The 20,078-nt window shown below is 46.4% G+C and overlaps 1 protein-coding gene across 1 annotated transcript in view; it reads right to left on the bottom strand.

Annotated features, from left to right (window-relative positions):
• The window catches only part of MSMO1 (methylsterol monooxygenase 1), an 85,892-nt gene that overhangs the window by 31,114 nt on the left and 34,700 nt on the right, over positions 1-20,078 (bottom strand). Inside the window, exon 4 of the mRNA XM_086962395.1 lies at positions 17,156-17,282. Coding sequence (XP_086818521.1) covers positions 17,156-17,282 — 127 coding nt within the window. The remainder of the gene's footprint in view (positions 1-17,155; positions 17,283-20,078) is intronic.

Below are 20,078 nucleotides of genomic sequence, written 5' to 3'. Positions count from 1 at the left end.
TTAAAAATAAAATCTAGAGGGCCGTGGTCAAGATGGCGGCTGTCTGAGACGCCCACCGCTGTACAGGTGCCTGGAGTCGGGCCCCTAGCATTGACCTGTCGCTCATCAAAGGGCCATCCCCAGGGCACCAATTTGGAGCTGTACAGGCCGGCTGTAGGCCCCTCAACCCGGTGATCTGGTGAAAAACACGGCCACCAAGCCGCACAACACAAGATGGCGGAGGTGGCAACAGGGCCAGTGGACCTGTGTGAGAACAGGGATCGCAGTAGTGAAGGGGAGACGCGTGGAAGACAATGGGCCTCTGGTGGTCGTACGGAAAAGTTGCTGGCAGAGGGCATGGACCATGCCCGGGACTGTTGCCGGGGTCCCCACACCTATTGGTGGGGTTGCAACCGGAACTGCAGAGGAGGGCCCAACAGGATTGAAGGTGAGGAGCTGCCTTCCCCGCCCTCCAGTTCTCCTGCCCAGAGTTGCAGTCAGCTCCCCTCTCCCAGTAACAGAAACCGCAGGGTGAGAGGGTGCACTTGCTGCCACAGTCATGAGAGATCGGGCCATAAAGCATTGGGGTCCCCGTTCACCCTCATGGGATCGCCGCAACGCCATGGGCCTTCGCACTTGAGTTATGGCTTGCCTGCAATGGACCCTATTGATCTCCGAGTATGCCTCCTCAACCTTTAGAATTCTTTTAGATGGGTACAAAGGCTCCAGCCTTTAGCACATGGAGTTTCTGCTCCACAGTGGCAGACGACTCATCGGATTTGAGGTTCAGAGATGACCAGGCCCTTGGACCAGCTACAGCCCCAACAGATGCCCAAGTCCTAAGGCTTGAGATCAACAGCACACCACTAACCAGCACTCTCATCACACCAGTGTAGACAAAGACCACGGGACTTCTGACACCGGACACAGACACTGCCACTCCTTCAAATCTAACACCTCTGCCCAGAGGTGGGCGCCTGCACACACCCTCATACATTCCAGATACACTGATATCGAGATTATCTTCCTAAATGTCGAGGGCTCAACAATCCTGTCAAATGCAAAACTGCATTGTCCTACATTGAGCACAGCGAGAGAGGATATATGCCTTATCCAGGAAAAGCACCTACTGACATGCGATTGGCATAGACTGCAATCATGTGATTTCCAGAGTCAATACCTCTCCTCCTGGCCCACTAAAACCAGTGGGGGATAGCCATTCTGTTCCCCTGTGCGCCTTCTGATGGACTATAGGGGGAAAGTGGCCGAAATAAGGCGTAGAATACTTGCATACCACATACACATGGCCATCTATATCCGCCTCGAACAATAACCAAGAACATTTTTTGAAGCTGGCACTATTGGAGACACTAGACTCTCCTAATAAGGCAGCTTCGGTAGGAGACGACCTGAACCTTGAAATAAATAGTGAATGGGACAAGTCTGGCCTACGCTATTGCCATATAAGGACCCTCTCTTGTGGAGAAGCTACTGGCTATGGGAGGTGAGGCTATGTCAGCTGTGCGGAATGGTCCACCCACAGACACACATTTACAACTTCTATTCAGCGGCACACAAAACTCAAGCCAGAACAGACTACTTACTAGGGTTATCGGTCCTGCAGTCATGGGTCACAGGGGTCGCAAACGCACCTCAGTCCCTATCAGACCATGCTGCTCTTGAACTCACACTACAGATCAACACACTAAAGTGGCAGGCTGCTCACTGCAGCTTTGGGACAGCCTACTCCACAGACAGGACGCAGTCCAAAAACTTGCGTACACTATCACAGACTTCCTATGACACTGCAGACACGATAACAGCTTCACCCTGGGACACTTTAATGGCAGTGGGGAGAGGGGAGATCATTACCAAACAATGCTTTGGTAGCGCTCGACGACCGACTGCATTCCCTGCCTGCCGGGCCTTCTAGAGGAACTGGACCGTTTAAGCAAGGCAGCAGGCTTTAGCATACACCTACAGAAATCCTAGGCCCTTAAGCTCTCAGTGACCTCCCCGCTTGTAGGAATAGTTTGCAGCCTGTTACCCTCTGGCATGGACAACATCCTCGGTCTTGTATATGGGGATCCAGATTGCCCCCACGTGTCAGGACACAGTCTGTCTTAACTACAGTGCCCTGCTCAATCAGATTAAGACAGACCTTGCCAAATGGAGGCAATACTGCCTCTCATGGCTCAAATGTATAGCTGCCTTAAACATGACAATTCTTCTTAGAGTCCTGTTTTTGTTCCAGGCCCTTCCAGTGGCTAATCAGCTGGACTGCTCAAATCCATGCAAGAGGAGCTAAGCCGCTTTGTCTGGGGAAGCAAATGCCAACGAATGTGCCACAATTTGATCTATCGTCCTGGAAGAGAGGGAGTCCTGGAGGTTCCTAGCCTTTTGCACTACTACCTTGAGGCTCAGATACGCTTCCTGGTGGAGTGGAGCCGTCTAGAATCCAAGAAGTGCTGGTGCATCATGGATTGAGCAGTGAAGGGGGTGTACCTGTGGAAGATATCCTGGCAGCAACAGAAGCAGGGCAGTGGGAGCTCTAGTCTTCAACAATCACCAGGGCTAGCCTGCGGGCTGGGATAGTGTGGCTACAGAACAAGGCCTAACTACCTTTCCCTCGCCACTCACATCCATCGGTGGTAACCCAGACTTTAACCCGGGTCTCCATCCCACGGTCTCCCGGCTTGGAAACATGCTGGCTTTAGGTCCTTTGGGCACTTTTTTTCATTGCGGAAAGTCCCATTCCCTTTCAGCAATTGTAAACAGAGTGTGGCATCCTGAGACAGAAAGCTTTCATCACCTTCAGATCAGACATTGGGTCACCCACCCCGAGATCCGAGATGGAAGCCAGAAAAATACTAACTGTGTTCGAGAAATGGCACCTACTTAAAATGATTACAAAATATAACCACTGAAGTTTACGCCAACCAGATTTGACCGCCCCCCACCCCCAGGCACAGGAGAAATCCACAGGACAATAGAGCTAGGAACAAGAGCTTGGATGGTCATGTATGCAAAAAGTGTGGGGAAACAAATATTACCGAGCTCACCATATGGCTAGTAACATCACAAGCATAGAAGCCGCCACTAAGATTGCGACGTACTGGTATCTCACGCCGGCCAGGCTAGAGAGAGGCCACCCTGCCCATAGCGAGGATTACTAAAGGGCATACGAGGCAACGGGAACTCCCCTACACTTGCTTTGGGCCTGCCCGAAGTGGACATCATACTGGGATGCGGTCTTAAAGGATATAGATTCATACTTTGACACACAGCTACCACGCTTCCCCGCCTACACCATATTAGGGCTTCCCAATGTTCTGACCTTTCCCTTAAGATCAATACGGAGAGGCACATTGGTCTCGCACTCGGCGCTGCATTACAGGCCATTCTCTCAAACTTTAGCACAGAAAAAGTGCCTGTACACACGACCTGGCTGCATTGAATATAGACCATACAAGGCATGGAGAAGCTATACCTCTCTTTGACCCATCAACTAGACGTGTACTGTGAAGGAGGGGATGGGGGACTTTGGGGAAAGTTTGTTTATACTTTTCTGTCACTCATGCAATTGGCATCACTTGACTGTCCTGCTTAACCCCTTAAGCGCTGCAGTCGGCCAACGGTCGTCGCGAGCACTACCTTGCCAGTGCTGCGCACGACCGTTGGCCGACGGGCCAGCGCTCGTTATTCGAACGTTCAGCACTGGGTGCTGAACGTTCGACGCAGCTAAGAGGTTAAGATAGGCCCTGTTGGCTTGTTGTTTGCCACTTCACTCTGTAAATTTAATAGAACAGATTTGAACCATAAACATATAATCGAGATTGCTGCCTTCACATGACTGGGCTTGTTTATCGGCTCACAATCTTGCAACATGGTGAAATAGGACATCTAGTGAGGTAGTTGTGGGGGCAGAGCCAGTGTTAAATATACCCTCCCTCCCCAGCCCGCAGAGATACCAAGATGGCAGCTGGAAGAATGGAGGTGCGTACTGGGGAGTGGTGCCACACCCTATTGTGCACCACAGGTGAAGGCAGGGAATCACTTTCTCTGAAGTGTGAGCCATAAGAGGTGGCTGGGGAAAAGAATCTTGCCCGTGGTGAATCTTGGTGAACTGGCACAGGCGTCTTTTCTCTGTACCTTTTTTTTCTAGGTATCTGTAATGGGTGAGCTTGATAGAACATGGGCAGAAGGGAAGAGAGCTCTGAGAGAGGGGCAACCTATGGGTCTCAGAGATGGGCCGGTATCACTAAATGACGGTGGAGCTGACTGCAGGTGCAAGATGGCTGGTAAGGCGCAAAACAAAAAGGGAAAAGATTACTTTTTAAATCCAGAAAGAAAGAAATTGCCGAAGAGAAGACAGCAAAAATGGTTTATGCTAGAGATCTTGCTAAGGGATGGGTGCCGCTAGCACAATTTTTAAGAAACTTGATAAGATGGACAAATCAGTATCTGCTATGGAAGCAAAACGACTTGGGAAAATGAGAACCATGTCTACTAGTGTTGTGGCAGCTGTGAAAATAGTGGGCCAGAAAATGCTGTAGCTTGACAATAGGATGTCCAGATGTCAGGTGAAAGAACAAGGAACTTTTAGAAACGTGGTGGAAGAAGTTGTGGTCTTTGTAAACAAGCAGAGATTGACCACTGTTTGCACCTTAGGATTCCTTGTGGTGCCCACTGGCTTCTCTGTAACTGAAGCGATTTCCTCTTCCCTCTGTGAGCATCTGGGTTTGGCCCAAGCTGTGGACAGTGAGGTGATTTGTAAGGCTTGGATCACTTTAGCAATGGGATAATAGCAGTGTTTCAGGACCCAGATGTTGGGGAACCCATTCAGCAGGTGGCTGCCTCGTTGTGGGACTCTACAAAAAGATGCCAGGAAAGTGCGTCTTTGCTCAGATTTTAGATATTTAACTCAGCAGCAGAGAAGTCAGATGCAAGCCCTCTGTAAAGAACTGAAAGCTTGGCATACTGAATAGGAGTAGAACTTCTCTAATGCCAAATGCTCTTTTATTGATTGCACTACATCTGGTAATTTGATTTATGGCTTCTAAGTCAATAGCTTGGACATTGACGTAATGCAATTTATTATTGCTTGATTTTCTCCCTAACATTACTAGTTCGGTGACAAGACCTAGAGGGAGCTATCTTCCTGGTGGTTATGTTCATATTGTACACAGCTCCCCTTTCTTCCTGCATTCCCCCCATTTCTATACTATTTCTCTTCAAACTCCTTCCCTCCGTTCCTATTCCCTTGCTTTCAATTCCCAAATCAGTAAACTATGACAGAGTTAGCAATAGTAATAATATCAAAAGAAATCTCTGCTACTTGCATTTTTTAATTTTTCTATGAGGAGTATCCTGGACTAAACAGATAGCATATGCAAATGTATGTTAGCTGGGCTTACCTCAATAAAAAAATTATTGAATCCCAAACTAAGATTTACATTGCAAATTTCAGGAAACAAACAGTACAGGCACATGTAAAGGCCTGAATGAGGTCGGTCTTTGACAACATCAGCAATGAGATCTGATAGGAGACGGAAGAAACATACGTCCTAAGGGCTTCTGTTTACATATGCTGAAAAGATCTTCTGGAGGCCACAGGCATGGTAGAGGTGACACCTGGGATGGGTGTACCTGATAGCAGGCATCTATTACTTCATGACTTTGATGACAATAAAGATCTGTAGGGTAGAGCATCTTTTTAGTGTTGCATGTGCAAGAAAAGCCGCCTGGTCAAACGGTGTCGACTGGGAACAGTAGCAGTCTAAGAGAGAACCTGGTAATTATTTGATGAAGTCCTGGCAGGGGCCAAGCCTTGGTGCAAACAGGAAAATTAGGTTTCTCTCTAGCTTCCTTCCTTCACCTGTTACCAGTGACATGTTTGTAAGCCGATGTCCGGCCTAGAAGCCCATACGTCTATCCTGACTGCAACAAACTATATTCTCTTTCATGCAAAAGCGGAAAAGGAATTCTGTAAGTTTCATCATTCTTCTCAACTTGTTGCCACACTTGGAAACATTTTATAAAATCCTTGTTCTAAAATTCATCTAAAATTCTGATCAATAAGCATCTCTTGAAAAATGTGTTCAATGCCAAACAGCCTCTGCCTTCTTGTTGTGTAAAGACACGTAGTCATAGTATAATCATTGGAGCTTACATTATGAGGTGATTTTTTTGGCTTCACTGAACCGTTCTATCTCTTCGTATAAACCCCTCACAATAGAGGATATTCTATCTTTGTAATGGAAGGCTTAGTTTACTGTTTTACAGTAAACTAAGACTTCCATTACAAAGATAGAATCGCCTCCATTGTGAGGGGTTTATACGAAGAGATAGAACGGTTCAGTAAAGCCAAAAAAATCACTTACTTAAATTTGGTAACAATGTTTCTGGGAATAGTCTAGCTACCTGCAGATTGTACACCGGATTCTTCACGGGTGCCTGAATGGATCTTGAAAAGTTAAAATAGCTCTCCTACGCAGGCATGTGGTGCCACAGTCCCAACTTTACTTTGGCACCTCTTAGGATGCAAATCACAGAGACTTACAGGGTACCTCCAGTAAAAAGCCTAAACTAGACAGGGGAGATTAACCTTTACAACATAATGCAAGACATTGAAATGTGTAAAGCAGCCAGAGTTAGCATAAGTACTTCCGATCACATCGGCAGGAAACTCTTAATAAATCTGGTGCTGCGCTATTTTCTTTCCTTATTGAAACACAGCACTGCAATTTTTCATATAGCGCTCCACTGTGTGAAATCTGGATTAAAGGCCTCTCTTGAAGAACTGCCAAGGGGAAATCAAGAAGAACCTCAGCATAAGTGCTGAACTCATGAATGTGCTGAAATCTTACACGAGAAGTCTTTTCAGGGTTCAGCCTCGATCTTTTGAAAATTAAATCGCTGAAGTGAGGCCTTAACAACTCAAAATAGGATTGCCCAAAAACAACATTGAAGCTGGTGCTGCAAATCTTGTCAGTATCAGTGCCAACATCAAAATGAGAAACAATGTATTAGGTGGCAAAAAGACAGCCACGAATACCAAAACAAAAGGTTTAGATGAAAGCCGCCACCTAAAAGAAGAAGCCAATCAATAGGATTTAATTTGACATTACCCATCAGCACAGGAACTGACCTCACTGGACATGACCTTCTTAGTGGAATTAACCCCAATTTTTCCTCCTAGTCTTTGCTGAATCTCTCCGCACAAATCAGTAATATGGGCACTTTCCCACTGACTGCAGAATGAAGGTGCATGCGCCTGCCTCACCCAGATTGGGCAGGGGTTGCGTACACAATGGGTTTAGGTGCCGTACCTCTGTGTGCCCTGTTAACAGGTACACCACAAACCCAGGATGGGTACAGCACTGGTTACTATTGGGACGTCGCACTGAGTGTACCACCCACCGGATTTTATTGTACATGAGAGGTGTTAAATATGCGCTTGGGTACGTCCTGACCCTTACGTTGTTTCAAATACGAGTCCAGCCTGCTGTCACAAGCTGGGTGTGTGCGATCTCACCCATAAGGGGGTCAACCCGAGTCAGGCTGGCCCAAGCAGGGTGGTGAGTGTGCACTTGCACTTAAGGTGCTAGGGCTTGGGTAAGCCAATGGCCTGGTCTGCCATTGCAGACCAGTGGGTACGCACTGGCATCTATTGTGAGTGAACTCATAAGCAGCTTGCCATTGTAGGCCGCTGTATGTGCACACCCGCACCTATGGTGCCTGTGAATGTATATGCTGCATGCCATCGCAGGTTTGTGCGTTAGCTCAGAGATATGTAATAGTTAAACCTGTGTCCAGTCTGCTGTGCAGACTCAGGCGGGCGCGCTTGCATCCGTGGTGCTGGGGACTATGTGTTCAACCTGACAACATGGGTCTGTCTGGACAATAGAGTATGTGAGGTAGTAAAGAATACCTGTGCGCTTTCACTACCTATGAGACCTGCTCTTCCCATCGGTTAACAAGTGGTTGACATTACTTTGGGCTGCAATAAAAGATTACAGTTGAGCAGCCTCATGATGTTTCCTATCAATGAATTCGCCATTCCATTGGTAAAGGGGGTTTTGGCATGACTTGCTTAGAAATGTCACTTCTAGAATATGAACATTTCTAAGCTCTAAGAGTGTCATGTGTGCGGTGCCTGTCTGGCTCCAGTGGACACCAAGGTCGGGGGAGCATATCTGTACATTCTCCAAGTGGCAGCCATAAACCATGGATATCTCATGAGAAAGGCAGACCTCTGCCATTTGAGGGCTGATTGGGAGAGACTGGAGACAGAGGTTTTGACACGTAGCCTCTAGGGGCCGGATCATGGCCTCACAAAAAATTAAGATCTGCATTCCATGGGTTCAAAGCAGACAGGCCTATATCACTTAAACCACCCCTAACTTCAAAGACACACAATAGTTCTGCAAAGGGGGAGATAAACGTGTGGGGACGTGGGACCGAAGAACCCAGACTGTGTGGTGCAGACTGCCGGAGGACTCCGTTGTGCACAGGGAGGATAATTGTCTAAATAGCGACTGGCCTGGGCCGAGGACCTGCTGAAGTGCGGCGGCCTAAAGTGTGCTCTCAAAGGTCCCGTCATGGGCCTCCTGTTCTCTCAGAGATCTCAGGGACATCAAAGGTTTCCCGTGAGGGACCTACACCATCTACCTGTGACATCTGGAGGGTGGTGCCCTCTCAAGTGCCCACATCCGCTATTGAACCCCAGCGTGATGTGAGCATGGAATTAAGACTTGTGTCTGAAGACCGGATTGTCTAGTGTGCATCTCCAGAAATCTTGCGTGCATCAAAGGCGTGTGGTTCCTGTACTGTGGGGACCCAGATACGCATAAGCACCTGGTTGGTGGTCAGTGGATTCACAGGTTGTGGGGACCCTCCCCCTTACATCCCCCCCCACCCCCACCCCCACATGTGCCCCTTTCAATCGTGCTGCATTCCTCTCGCGTGACACGCCAGCTGGATGCTCATTGCGTGTGGTGTCCGATTCACAGGGTGTGACCCTTGGAGGTGGGGGATGTATCCCGTAGTAGTGCCTCATTCTACCGCATGTGACTCTGCTAAACTTGTACCTGTGTCTGTGACCAAACTGGTCTGGTGCGACTCGTATCATTGTGCACAGGACGTTGTGTTTCATTTCCAGGGAGGTTGGAATGATAACACTTTGCTGGTTGTGACCGGAATTGTCTAGTGCAACCCATCTCAACATGCACTGGTCATTGGACCTCATTTCCAGGGAGATGCGGAATTTGCAACTCATCGTATTTGAAATCTGAAGTGCCTGGTGCGACTCATACCAATGCACACTAGATGCTGTGCCTGGATTGCCCTCGCACAACCCAGATCATTGTGTGCCGATCCGGACACCTCCACCTATCGACAGGCTCCCTGTGGTACTCAACATTCATCGCGTGCTGCATTTGGACCCTCTTTGCAGCAGACCAACAGCCCAGCCCTCTCCACATCTGGCCCCTCCCGAAGGCATCTTGGCACAAGGTTGTAGCGGGAGAATGGGTTTAAGGAACGCCTCACAGACAGTTCGGAGGCAGGTCAAGAAACTGCGTGACTACTTTGTGTATTGGGACCGATGGGTGAACTTCCCAAGTGACTGTTAAACTCCCCTTGTTTATGTCTAACTCGTAATTAAAACTGCTACATACTTCCACCAACTTCCGAGGAACCGAGACTAAGTGTGACTTCGGCCGCATGCGGCCCAGTGTGCAGGACGCAGGGTTTCTTATCTTCCATCTAGGGTATACGACAATTGGCTGAACTAGAGGGTGGAGGGAGGTATGTACCACGGAGTCTGCAGAGTGTGAACAACTGACCTGCTGGGTACCAGTAGCACGGTATTAGGGTGCTGAGGGCTTATGTGTGTAAGAACATGGCTTGGCGCAATGGCCAATGTATCTGTGGAAGAGGGGTGGGTAAATCAGTAGAGAGCAGGACTGGTAGCAGATGGAAAGCACTAAGTGAGGGGCTTCTAGGCATTAGAAAATACTCGGGTGGTGCACACAGGATGTTGGATGAGTGGTGAACATCTAACCTCACATCAAAGGCTACCGTGCTTAGGAAACCAGAATTACATCTACATTCACCGCATTGCTGTCCTGATGCTCTTGTCGGGCTCCAATTTCATCCCGATTGAATACCCAGCCATGGGCGCATGCGGTATAATTGGGTGCGTGCATCCACGTAGAAGTGAGCGGGCGGTGGGTTGTGTAAACCTCGCTCCCTCCAAGAGGTGAAAGGATGCCCGACTATATGTGGAAATTAACCCCGTGGCTAATGGGGGAGCCGATTAAAATGCCTAAGCAATACTTAACGGACAGGAAAATTAAATTAGACCGCATCAGTGAATACTTTATTTATAACCTGTGCGCTAGCTCGAAATGTGCATGCGGTGTATTTAAAGGAGTGCATACAAGAAGAAGTGAGCGGGAGGTGGCTTGAACTTCCGTGGTGTAAATGGTGCCCAATTGCGTGTGACAATGTTTCACGTTGCTTGGAGGTGAAGAGGCACAGGGACCGCTACTCGCCGTTACATTGCCAATACATTGGCCATTGCGCCGCTCTGATTCAGGCTGAGAGTCCCAGCCCGAAACATAAGTCAGTACTCAAGCATCACTTTAATTTAGGGGCAACCAAAGTGCTCTCACAGCCTCTCTGTTTCACAGCCTTTCATTATAATTTCAGACTCTCAACACCCACCTACATCTCTGTCTTGAGAAAGACCCGCCGTGACCACCCATTGGGGCACCCTGGGGTCAAAATGTCGACGCTTGTCATAGGTCCTGTACCACCAGGATTCCAATAGGAAGAATAGGAATCCTCGGCTATAAGTCAGTATCTGGCCAATGAAACACCTGTATATATGAAACTGTCCCCCACTGTATATAATTTTCACCTGTTGAGCACTATACACAAATGTCACTGGATTGCACTTTAACACTAATTCTGACGGTCTACCCATGCATTGTATGTTATAATTGAATGAAGTAATTCTGATATAAATTACATAGCATAATCGCTTGATCCCACGACCTTTTTATTTTAGCAATCATTCCTTAAATACTGTGTATAATGGAGAGCGCTTATCCCGGACTGCATCAATAGCAGCTTCAAAGTAATTTATTTTACCCAACAGAACCACACCTTTCTTTAACCATTAATTACCCAGGTTCTGAGGGACACAGGGTCACCCCTTTTCTTTAACTACTGGTACAGAACACGCCAACGCTGATGGTCTGTTCAGATTTTTCGACTTTAGAGAAGAGACCTCCCTAGGGGAAGGGTAGTTCTCCCCACCTTTCAAATGGAGGGGACACGTGTTAGACCTGACATCATTGGCGTGAGTCTCCCTTCCATTTTGACGAATTGCCTCCTCTGTTTTGATATGTTTTGGCGGGATTTATGCTTTGGGCACTGTGCCACTGATAATCAGTGCCACAGTGCAAGTGCTCCCTATGTTAAATTATTGTACTAATTGGTTATTCCATGATTGGGTTCTTTGATTTATCTGTCAGCCCCTAGTAAAGTGCACCATGTGTGCCCAGGGCTTGTAAATCAAATGTTGCTGGTGGGCTTGCAGCACTGGTTGTGCCACTCACAGAAGCAGCTTGTAAAGCGTGTCTCAGGCCTGCCATTGCAAAGCCTATGTGCACTCTAGCACTGCCATGTCGACTTGGCCAAGTGCACCCACTTGCCAGTCCCTAAACCTTCTCTTTGCTTCATATGAGACACCCCTATGGTAGGCCCATGGGTAGGGTGCATTGTAAGTATAATGTAGGACATGCTCGGATGTGTGTAGCATGTTCTATTAGTGAATTACAGCCATTTTCGTTTTTCACTATTAAAGGCTACCTGTTCTCATAGGCCAGAATGGGCAGTTAGATTATTACATTCTTATAATCCTAACTGACTCAGGGAACATGGTACAAATTCGAATTCAGAATGCCTGAACTCAGAATAATAAAATACATCTTTTAGTAAAGTTGGTTTTAATATTCTGTGTTTGAAAATACCACTTTTAGAAAGTATGTATTTTCTTGCCTAACTATCCAGGCCTGCGTCTGCTGGGTTGTGTATCCTTGTCTGGGTTTGTGAGTGACAGGCCTGGGGAATTCCAGGAGACAGGCTGGGGCAGCCCAGTGGTGAATAGAGAGATCTGCATCTAGATGGGAGGGAGGAGCTTCACCTGTGACCTGAATAGGGCTGGGCCTTCCCTCTACAATGCTGGCTCCACCCCTGTGGCGTGTCTGATGTCTCTGCCCTGCACTGTGATAGGAGAGAAGGAATCATATCAACAGAGTGCTCCAGAGCAGTATCTTCCACCCCTGTGCTGGCTCCACCTCCTGTGGAGCAGCTGATGTCTCTGCCCTGCACAGTGAAAAGAAGAAGAGAGTCGTGTAAACAAAGTGCTCAGGAACTAGTTTGGACTAGGCAGAGGCCTCTCTGCATTCAGAGAACAAAGGATTTTGGGGTATAAATATTGGGACCCTGATCCCAAGAGATTAGATCACTTCTGGACAAGAAACCTTCTGCCAAGGAGAATAACCAAGGAAGCTGTAGGAGTTTGGACTGTCCCTCTGCCAGTGTGCTGTTTGCTGGGTTGGCCTGCAGTGGTTGCTTCATTGCCAAGGGAAAGGAAAAGGAACTTTGTAAGGACTTTCATCTACAGAATATTCTCCAAGGGCTTGCACTGTGCTTGCCCCCCGCTGAAGTCTCAGGGACAAAAGACTTTACCTCCAGCTCCCTCCTTTCCTTGCTGGGAATTCTGACTCCAGTTACTTGCGTGCTGCTGGGAGCTGGAAGCGCGATGCATCGAGAAGAAGCGTGTCGCCGCCGCAGCTGAAATCATCGCAACGCCGGAGAAGCGAGCCTTCATCAAAGCTTTCATCAAAGCTGTCTGCTGTCGCTTCACCAGAGAAGCGTGACGCCATCGAGAGAGTCGCCATCGCATCCCCGGAGAAGCGTGTCGCTGGGCCTATTGCGGCTCCAAAGTACAGAGTCGCCGCAAGGCCGCCAGGACCTCATCGCATTGTCATCGCATTGCCGCATCAAGGGCGCCATATTCTCGCATCGCAACCGGATCATCGCATCGTACCAAGGCACCATCTTGCGCACCGCAACGGGCCCGCAGGCCAAGAATCTATGCAACACCTCCGAAACGGTAAGGCTCACAACGAGTCCCGTACTATGCGCAATCATTGAGGAAGGACGCACCGTTCCACCGGGTTACGGAACCGACGCATCTCCCTGTCTGCGAGCCTTTAGTTCACTTTGCGTTACGCATCCATGTACTTTGTTGAGAACTTTGTCACATTTACCAACAACTTGGACTAAGAAACTTTAATCATCTTTTAAGTAATCTTAAGTGTAGTATTGTGGATTTTTGTCGTTTGTGGTCTTGTGTTTAAGTCTATATAAAATCTGTATTGTGTCTATCTGTAGTGTTTTCACAGTATTACTGTGAATATTCACAAATGCTTAACACGCTGCCTCTGAGATAAGCCTGTCTGCTCGTGCCAAGCTCCCAAGGGGGTGAGTAGGGGTTATTAAGGAGTGCAATCCCCTTATCCTGACTTAGAAGTAAGGGTCCCTATTTGGACAAAAGGTGAATACCATTGCCAACTAGAGACCCCCAGATCTAACACTAATCAAAACAGGCACGGTCGACAACCAATCTGGAAGGTTGCAGAGAATTTAGAACTCATAGTCAAGCTTAAAGAAAACCCGAAAAGCAGCCCAACGAGCAGCAGAAGAGTGCATGCGGACCTTTCATAAAGCACTGCACAACAGATTAGTGTCTGAAGGTTTTGGAGCAGAGAGCAACTCTGTAAACGTGTTGAAAGTCACAATAAACAAAGAAATGGCAGGGGGCCAGGATGGCTACATCTCTGGCATATCGAGAGACGTACAAGATTTGAGTTGGAGCTGTAGTGCCACGTGCCAGTGCAGGAGAGCTGTTTCTAACTTCTCAAAATCCAGTTTGAGGTTTGCTGAGATTTAAGAGATGAGGAATTTGCAGGTAGAAGCATCCTTCAAAATGTTACAGATTGACAGAAGTGTTAAGACAAGTGAGAAGGAAAAGGCAAAAGAAAAAGGAAGAAGATTCTAACATTCTTCTCAGTGTGTATAAGTTAGATAATAATAGATACAAAACACGGCCAGTGATTTGATGATGCATGATAGAGCTGTTCGCGTAGAAAAGCAGGACTGGGACATATGTACCCTGGAGAAGCTGACAGTTATCCGGACGGATAGAATGCCTTACTTCGAAAACATTCGGAAGCTGTTTAAGACATGCATACAAGGGTCATGTAGAAGGTTGGAGGAAGGCCCATGAACTGCAAGGGTGGGCTGCACCGAATTTCAGGCTCTTCATCAGAGGATATGGGGGAACATCAGGAGGAAGGAAAGTCCCCTTTCAGTTAGCTCAAATTCCTACTTAGGTGTGCACGAACGGCTCCTAAATGATCTATATACTAGGTCAAATTTGGACACCCCCCCCCCCCCCCACACACACACACTTTGTTTAATTTCCAACCAGCTACCTTTCCTATGCCTCAACTCTTGTCAATTTAACAATCAATAAGATACAGAATAATGGTTCTTGACTTTACAATATGTACAAAGCAACCTCTGTAGCAAACTTTGACCATGCCTGCCTAGTCTAACCCATACTTGGTTTATCATTTAGATCTTTTTCTAACTCACCCCCCCAAAAAGAAAATCCTTTGTCTTGGTATGTTACATTAGGTGTACTGTTAAAATAATTCAAGAAATACCATTTAAAAAATAGAATGTAGAGAAGAAGAAAAAAAATCAGATTACCATACAAGCAAGAATTAGAAAAGTTAATATGTTAGTATGGACTAGGGGTATGTATAGATTCATATCATATGCCAGAATACATTTTTTATAACTTTTAGATCCTTAATGAATTTACGTAACATTTTTTTCCATAACAACGTAGTCACAACATTCTTGAAGCCAACTGAGAACATGGATAACTGAGGGAGAAAAGTCAATGTATTTTTAGAATAAACAAAACTATTTCCCTTTGAAAACCAGAGTCATGTGTGACATACGCAAAAATGTTCTAAGGGAAAAATAAGGGCTTGGATTACATAGTCTACCCACTGAAGATGGTTCTGGAGGTTCACTTCAATGAACAAAAACTAGAACTGAGGCGACTGGGTTGTCATTCGTGGAGGAAGCATTAAAGGTGCAGGATCTCTCCTACACAGCCGTATTTTGTATGTTCATTAGTTGATAAAAAAGGCAATATGTTTTCTTTTTTATTTAAGAAAATGGCATTGCAAAGCCCAACTTGTTCTACAGAGATGTTTAAGAAGGGATGCAATACAATGTGGATGAACATTGGTCTATGACAATGGATAAATGCATTCAATATCGTAGCAAATTGCTATGGTGACGCTTGAGATAGATGGAGAAATGCCATGAACTGTAAAGTGAATATGTTTCTTACTTTACATGGAGCAGTAGCCTTAGGAACTAGAAAATTCATTCATCAGAAATGTCTCCTTGGTATATATGATAGAAGTGTACAGCTGACACTTGACTATACAATTTCAAATAAATATCAGTTAAGCTTGCAATACAGAGGAACATGCAAATCCATCATTGCTTCAATTTAAAAGTTTTGAAATACACCACATATTTAAAGTGAAGTATATGGACTGATCTGCTTGTGGAGAAGGACTTTTTTTTAAAGTTGGGAAATATACAAAGCGTTACAAATAAATAGACAAGTGTTAAAGGCAAAAGATCTAAAGCCTGGTTTAAATTTAAGTGGTAACAGAAGATTTCTACTAGAACTGCTAAGCCTAGGGGATACTCAATCAACTGAACACTGTGCCGCACGAAATTCCTATTGTTTATTTTACTGAAAATTTCGCTGTTTGTCCAAGCATCTGAAGATTTTTTATCACCTTCCAATTTTATATTGTGTTGTTATCTTGAAGCACACGTTTGTTACATAGTCCTATGTAGATGCAATGCCTCCCATTATGAGTATTTCATCTCACCAGATAAGAACAGTTATAGGCTTAAAGATGTTCCAGTTTCCTCACTGTTTCCTCAGGAGGGTACTATGACTGCAAGAATCGATTTTGAATTTTGTTTATTTAAAAAGCTTATGTGGCTTAGGTTCATATTATTTTAAACAAAACTTCAGGTGGTTTGTCAAGATGATTCCACATCAATTTGTCGTATGACCTGGATGAAGTGTGGGTCACAGACTGTTTTCCTATGAGACACCCAACTTGTGAAACAAGCTTCCACTAAATTTGTGAGAAGTTGCTTCCTTTTTGGCAACTTCTGAAAGTTCTGAAGTCTTTTCTTCGGTTCTACACCTCAGTCCCTGCTCTGTTCATTACTGTTTTGAGATCCTGGCATGAAGCCAGGGACCCTTTTATTGATAGCTGGATCTTTGTATGCATATCTATATTTGTCTTTACAGGCTGATATTTTATTTGTGGTCATGTTGGCATGAATCAATATGTTCAACAGTGCATGGGCACTTTGTAACTGTAAGCCTGAACGTCAGTACCTGCTAAAGGTGTACATAGAACTTTGTGTTGTTTTTGTTACCTATTTTAGTAGAATCAATAAATCGAACATTATTCGGTTAAAATACAATAACCATAAAAGTAAAGCTACATAAAACATTACTAAAAATATAATCAAATACATTTTGTACATCAATCATGCTTAGATTACCAGGAATAAATTAAAAAGCTGAGAATTACGGAAACACACTGCAGATTTTAAATATGATCCCAACACAAAGTATACTTTACTGCCTATTTCAGTTAAAAATATACTACCCAAGAGCTAGCAGTAGCTGCCTTATCTCCTGGAATGTGCAAAACATTTAGAGCCTTATATCTAGTTGGGAGGATGCAGGATGTACATTTAAAAGTGGCAGATGCCCTGTCTGGTATATTAAGAGTGCATTGATGTCATGATGCCAAACAGGGCATCAGGCACGTTTGAAGGATGTACTTCTCTTAAAAACCTTAAATAGCCTCCTTAATATTTTGTCTGCTTCTCCTTCTAAAGGGTACTTATGGGAAGAACCAGGCAAAAGCAGCAACACTACAACTTTAAATATTTTAAATCAACTTACTGTGAAATCATGATGTACTTTGTGGATGTGCTTGTAGATACTCTTGTGGTGCAAGAGTCTATGGAGGAAATAGTGCCACGTGTCTTCAATAACTGCACAGCCAAAACACTGTGCACAAATGATGTACCTGCAGCAAAACACAGATTGTTAGTTAGAGCAAGCACACAGACAATACATATCCACATTCAAAAACCCTTACAGAAAGCACTTGCAAGCTCATTTAATGTTTCAACAAATTTGCAACCTATTTGGAATAGGGCTTTGTCAAGAGACAGAAAAATAAAGACATTAAGAGGTGCACGTTTGATGAGATGGCTAGGGTGTTCCACCATGATATTGAATCAAATATACTGTGGGACACAAATAGTGTGTCACAAATATTATGGGCCATAATACAGAGTTCAAGTTCAAGTTCAAGAATTTATATAGCGCACTACTCACCCAGAGGGTCTCAAGGCGCTTGGGGGGGGGGGGGGGGGATTATTATTTATCGAATAGCCAGGTTTTAAGTTCTTTTCTGAAGGAGATGTGGTTCTGTGTAAGGCGGAGGTGAGTGGGGAGTGAGTTCCAGGTCTTGGCCGCCAAGTGGGAGAAGGATCTACCTCCCACCGTGGATCTTTGGATACGCGGAACTGCGGCGAGGCCTTGATTGGAGGATCTTAGTTGGCGGGTGGGTGTGTAGAAGGATAGTCGAGTGTTGAGGCATTCGGGCCCTAGTTTGTAGAGGGCCTTGTGTGCGTGGGTGAGGAGACAAAATGTTATTCTCTTGTTGACGAGAAGCCAGTAGAGGTCTTTCAGGTGGCCGGTAATGTGATCTTGGCGAGGGATGTCCAAAATGAGTCTCGCTGATGCGTTTTGGATGCGTTGGAGTTTTTTCTGTAATTTGGCTGTAATTCCGGCGTAGAGGGTGTTTCCGTAGTCTAGTCGACTCGTAACCAGTGCGTGGGTGACAGTCTTTCTTGTTTCGGCGGGGATCCAATGGAAGATTTTTTTGAGCATACGAAGTACGTTGAAGCAGGAGGATGAGACAGCGTTGACTTGTTTGGTCATCGAGAGTGAGGAGTCTAGGATGAAGCCAAGGTTACGTGCGTGGTCTGTGGGTATGGGTGCTGAGCCCAAATCCGAAGGCCACCATGAGTCGTCCCAGGCAGATGGGGATGAACCTAGGATGAGCACTTCCGTTTTGTCTGAGTTAAGTTTTAGGCGGCTGTTTTTCATCCATGCGGCTACTTCTTTCATGCCTTCGTGAAGATTCCTTTTGGCGGTGTTGGGGTCTTTGGTGAGGGAAAGGATCAGCTGGGTGTCGTCAGCGTAGGAGATGATGTTAAGGTTGTGTTGGCGTGCGATGGAAGCCAGTGGACTCATGTAAACGTTGAAGAGGGTGGGGCTGAGTGATGATCCTTGTGGTACACCGCAGATGACTTCGGTGGCTTCTGATTTGAACGGGGGAAGTTGGACTCTCTGAGTTCTCCCAGCTAGGAACGAAATGATCCAGTCCAAGGCTTTGTCTTTTATGCCGATGTTGCTGAAGCGTTGTATGAGGATGCTGTGACAGACAGTGTCGAAGGCGGCGGAGAGGTCGAGTAGAATGAGGGCCACAGTTTCTACGCTGTCCAGTAGTGTTCGGATGTCGTCTGTTGCTGCGATGAGGGCGGTTTCGGTGCTGTGTTTGGCTCGAAAGCCAGACTGAGGGATCGAGGGAGTTGTTGGATTCAAGGAAGGCGGCGAGCTGGCTATTGATGGCTTTCTCAATGACTTTGGCCGGGAATGGGAGGAGGGATATGGGGCGGTAGTTTTTGAGTTCAGAGGGGTCTGCAGTGGGTTTCTTCAGGAGGGCGCTGACTTCAGCATGCTTCCAGCTTTCTGGGAAGGTAGCAGAGTTGAAGGAGCAGTTGATGACATCATGGAGATGGGGTGCGATGATGGAGTCAGCTTTGTTGAAGATGTGGTGCGGGCATGGGTCTGTTGGCGAGCCAGAATGGATGGAGTTCATTAAGCGGATGGTGTCTTCAGTGGTGATTGGGTTCCAGGCGCTGAGGTTGTTAGAGGGTGGTTTGGGTTCTGAGGGGGGTGGAGAGGATTGTTCGTTGGAGCTGTTTTCGAAACCGTTATGTATGTCTGCGATTTTGTTGTAGAAGGAGGATAGCGAATCGCAGAGGTCTTGGGAGGGAGTGATGTCGTTTGAGGCTGCGGTGGGGTTGGTGAATTCTTTGACGATGTTGAATAGTTCCTTGCTGTTGTGGGTGTTGTTGTCGAGTCGGTTCTTGAATGCTGATTTCTTGGTGGAACGAATCAGCTGGTGGTGTTTGCGAGTGGCTGCCTTGAAGGTGGTCATGTTGTCAGTGGTTGGGTTTTTTCTCCATGTTTTCTCGAGGGTACGGCATAGCTTCTTGGATTTCTTAAGGTCATCGTTGAACCAGGGGGCCTTTTTGCTGTCTTGTTTGGTGCAATGGTTTTTCAGGGGTGCTAATTCGTCAGCGCTATGAGTGATCCATTGTTTGAATTTGATGGCCGCTTGGTTTGGGTCCGAAGAGAGGGCGGGTGGGTTTAGGTTGAGCGATGTGAGGAGTTGGTCGGTGGTGACTTTGTTCCATTTTCTTCGGGGAATAGGTTGTGGGGGTTGTGGGTCGAGGTGGTTTTGTAGTTGAAGTGAACACAACTGTGGTCCGTCCAGTGGAGAGCTGTGGTGTGATCAAAGGAGATGTGTTTGCTGGAGGTGAAGATTGGGTCGAGCGTATGTCCGGCTACATGGGTGGGGGTGTCAACAAGTTGTTTGAGGCCGAGATTGGCCAGGTTGTCCAGAAGGGTGGTGGTGTTGCTGTCGTTTTTCTTTTCCAGGTGGAAGTTGAGGTCTCCCAGTAGAATGTAGTTCTCGGAGGCGAGGGCATGTGGAGTGGTGAAGTCGGTGATGGATTCGCTGAAT

This window comes from Lissotriton vulgaris, chromosome 3_1, assembly GCF_964263255.1.
Source record: "Lissotriton vulgaris chromosome 3_1, aLisVul1.2, whole genome shotgun sequence".
NCBI lineage: Eukaryota > Metazoa > Chordata > Amphibia > Caudata > Salamandridae > Lissotriton > Lissotriton vulgaris.
This window is presented reverse-complemented; position numbering and strand designations above follow the sequence as displayed.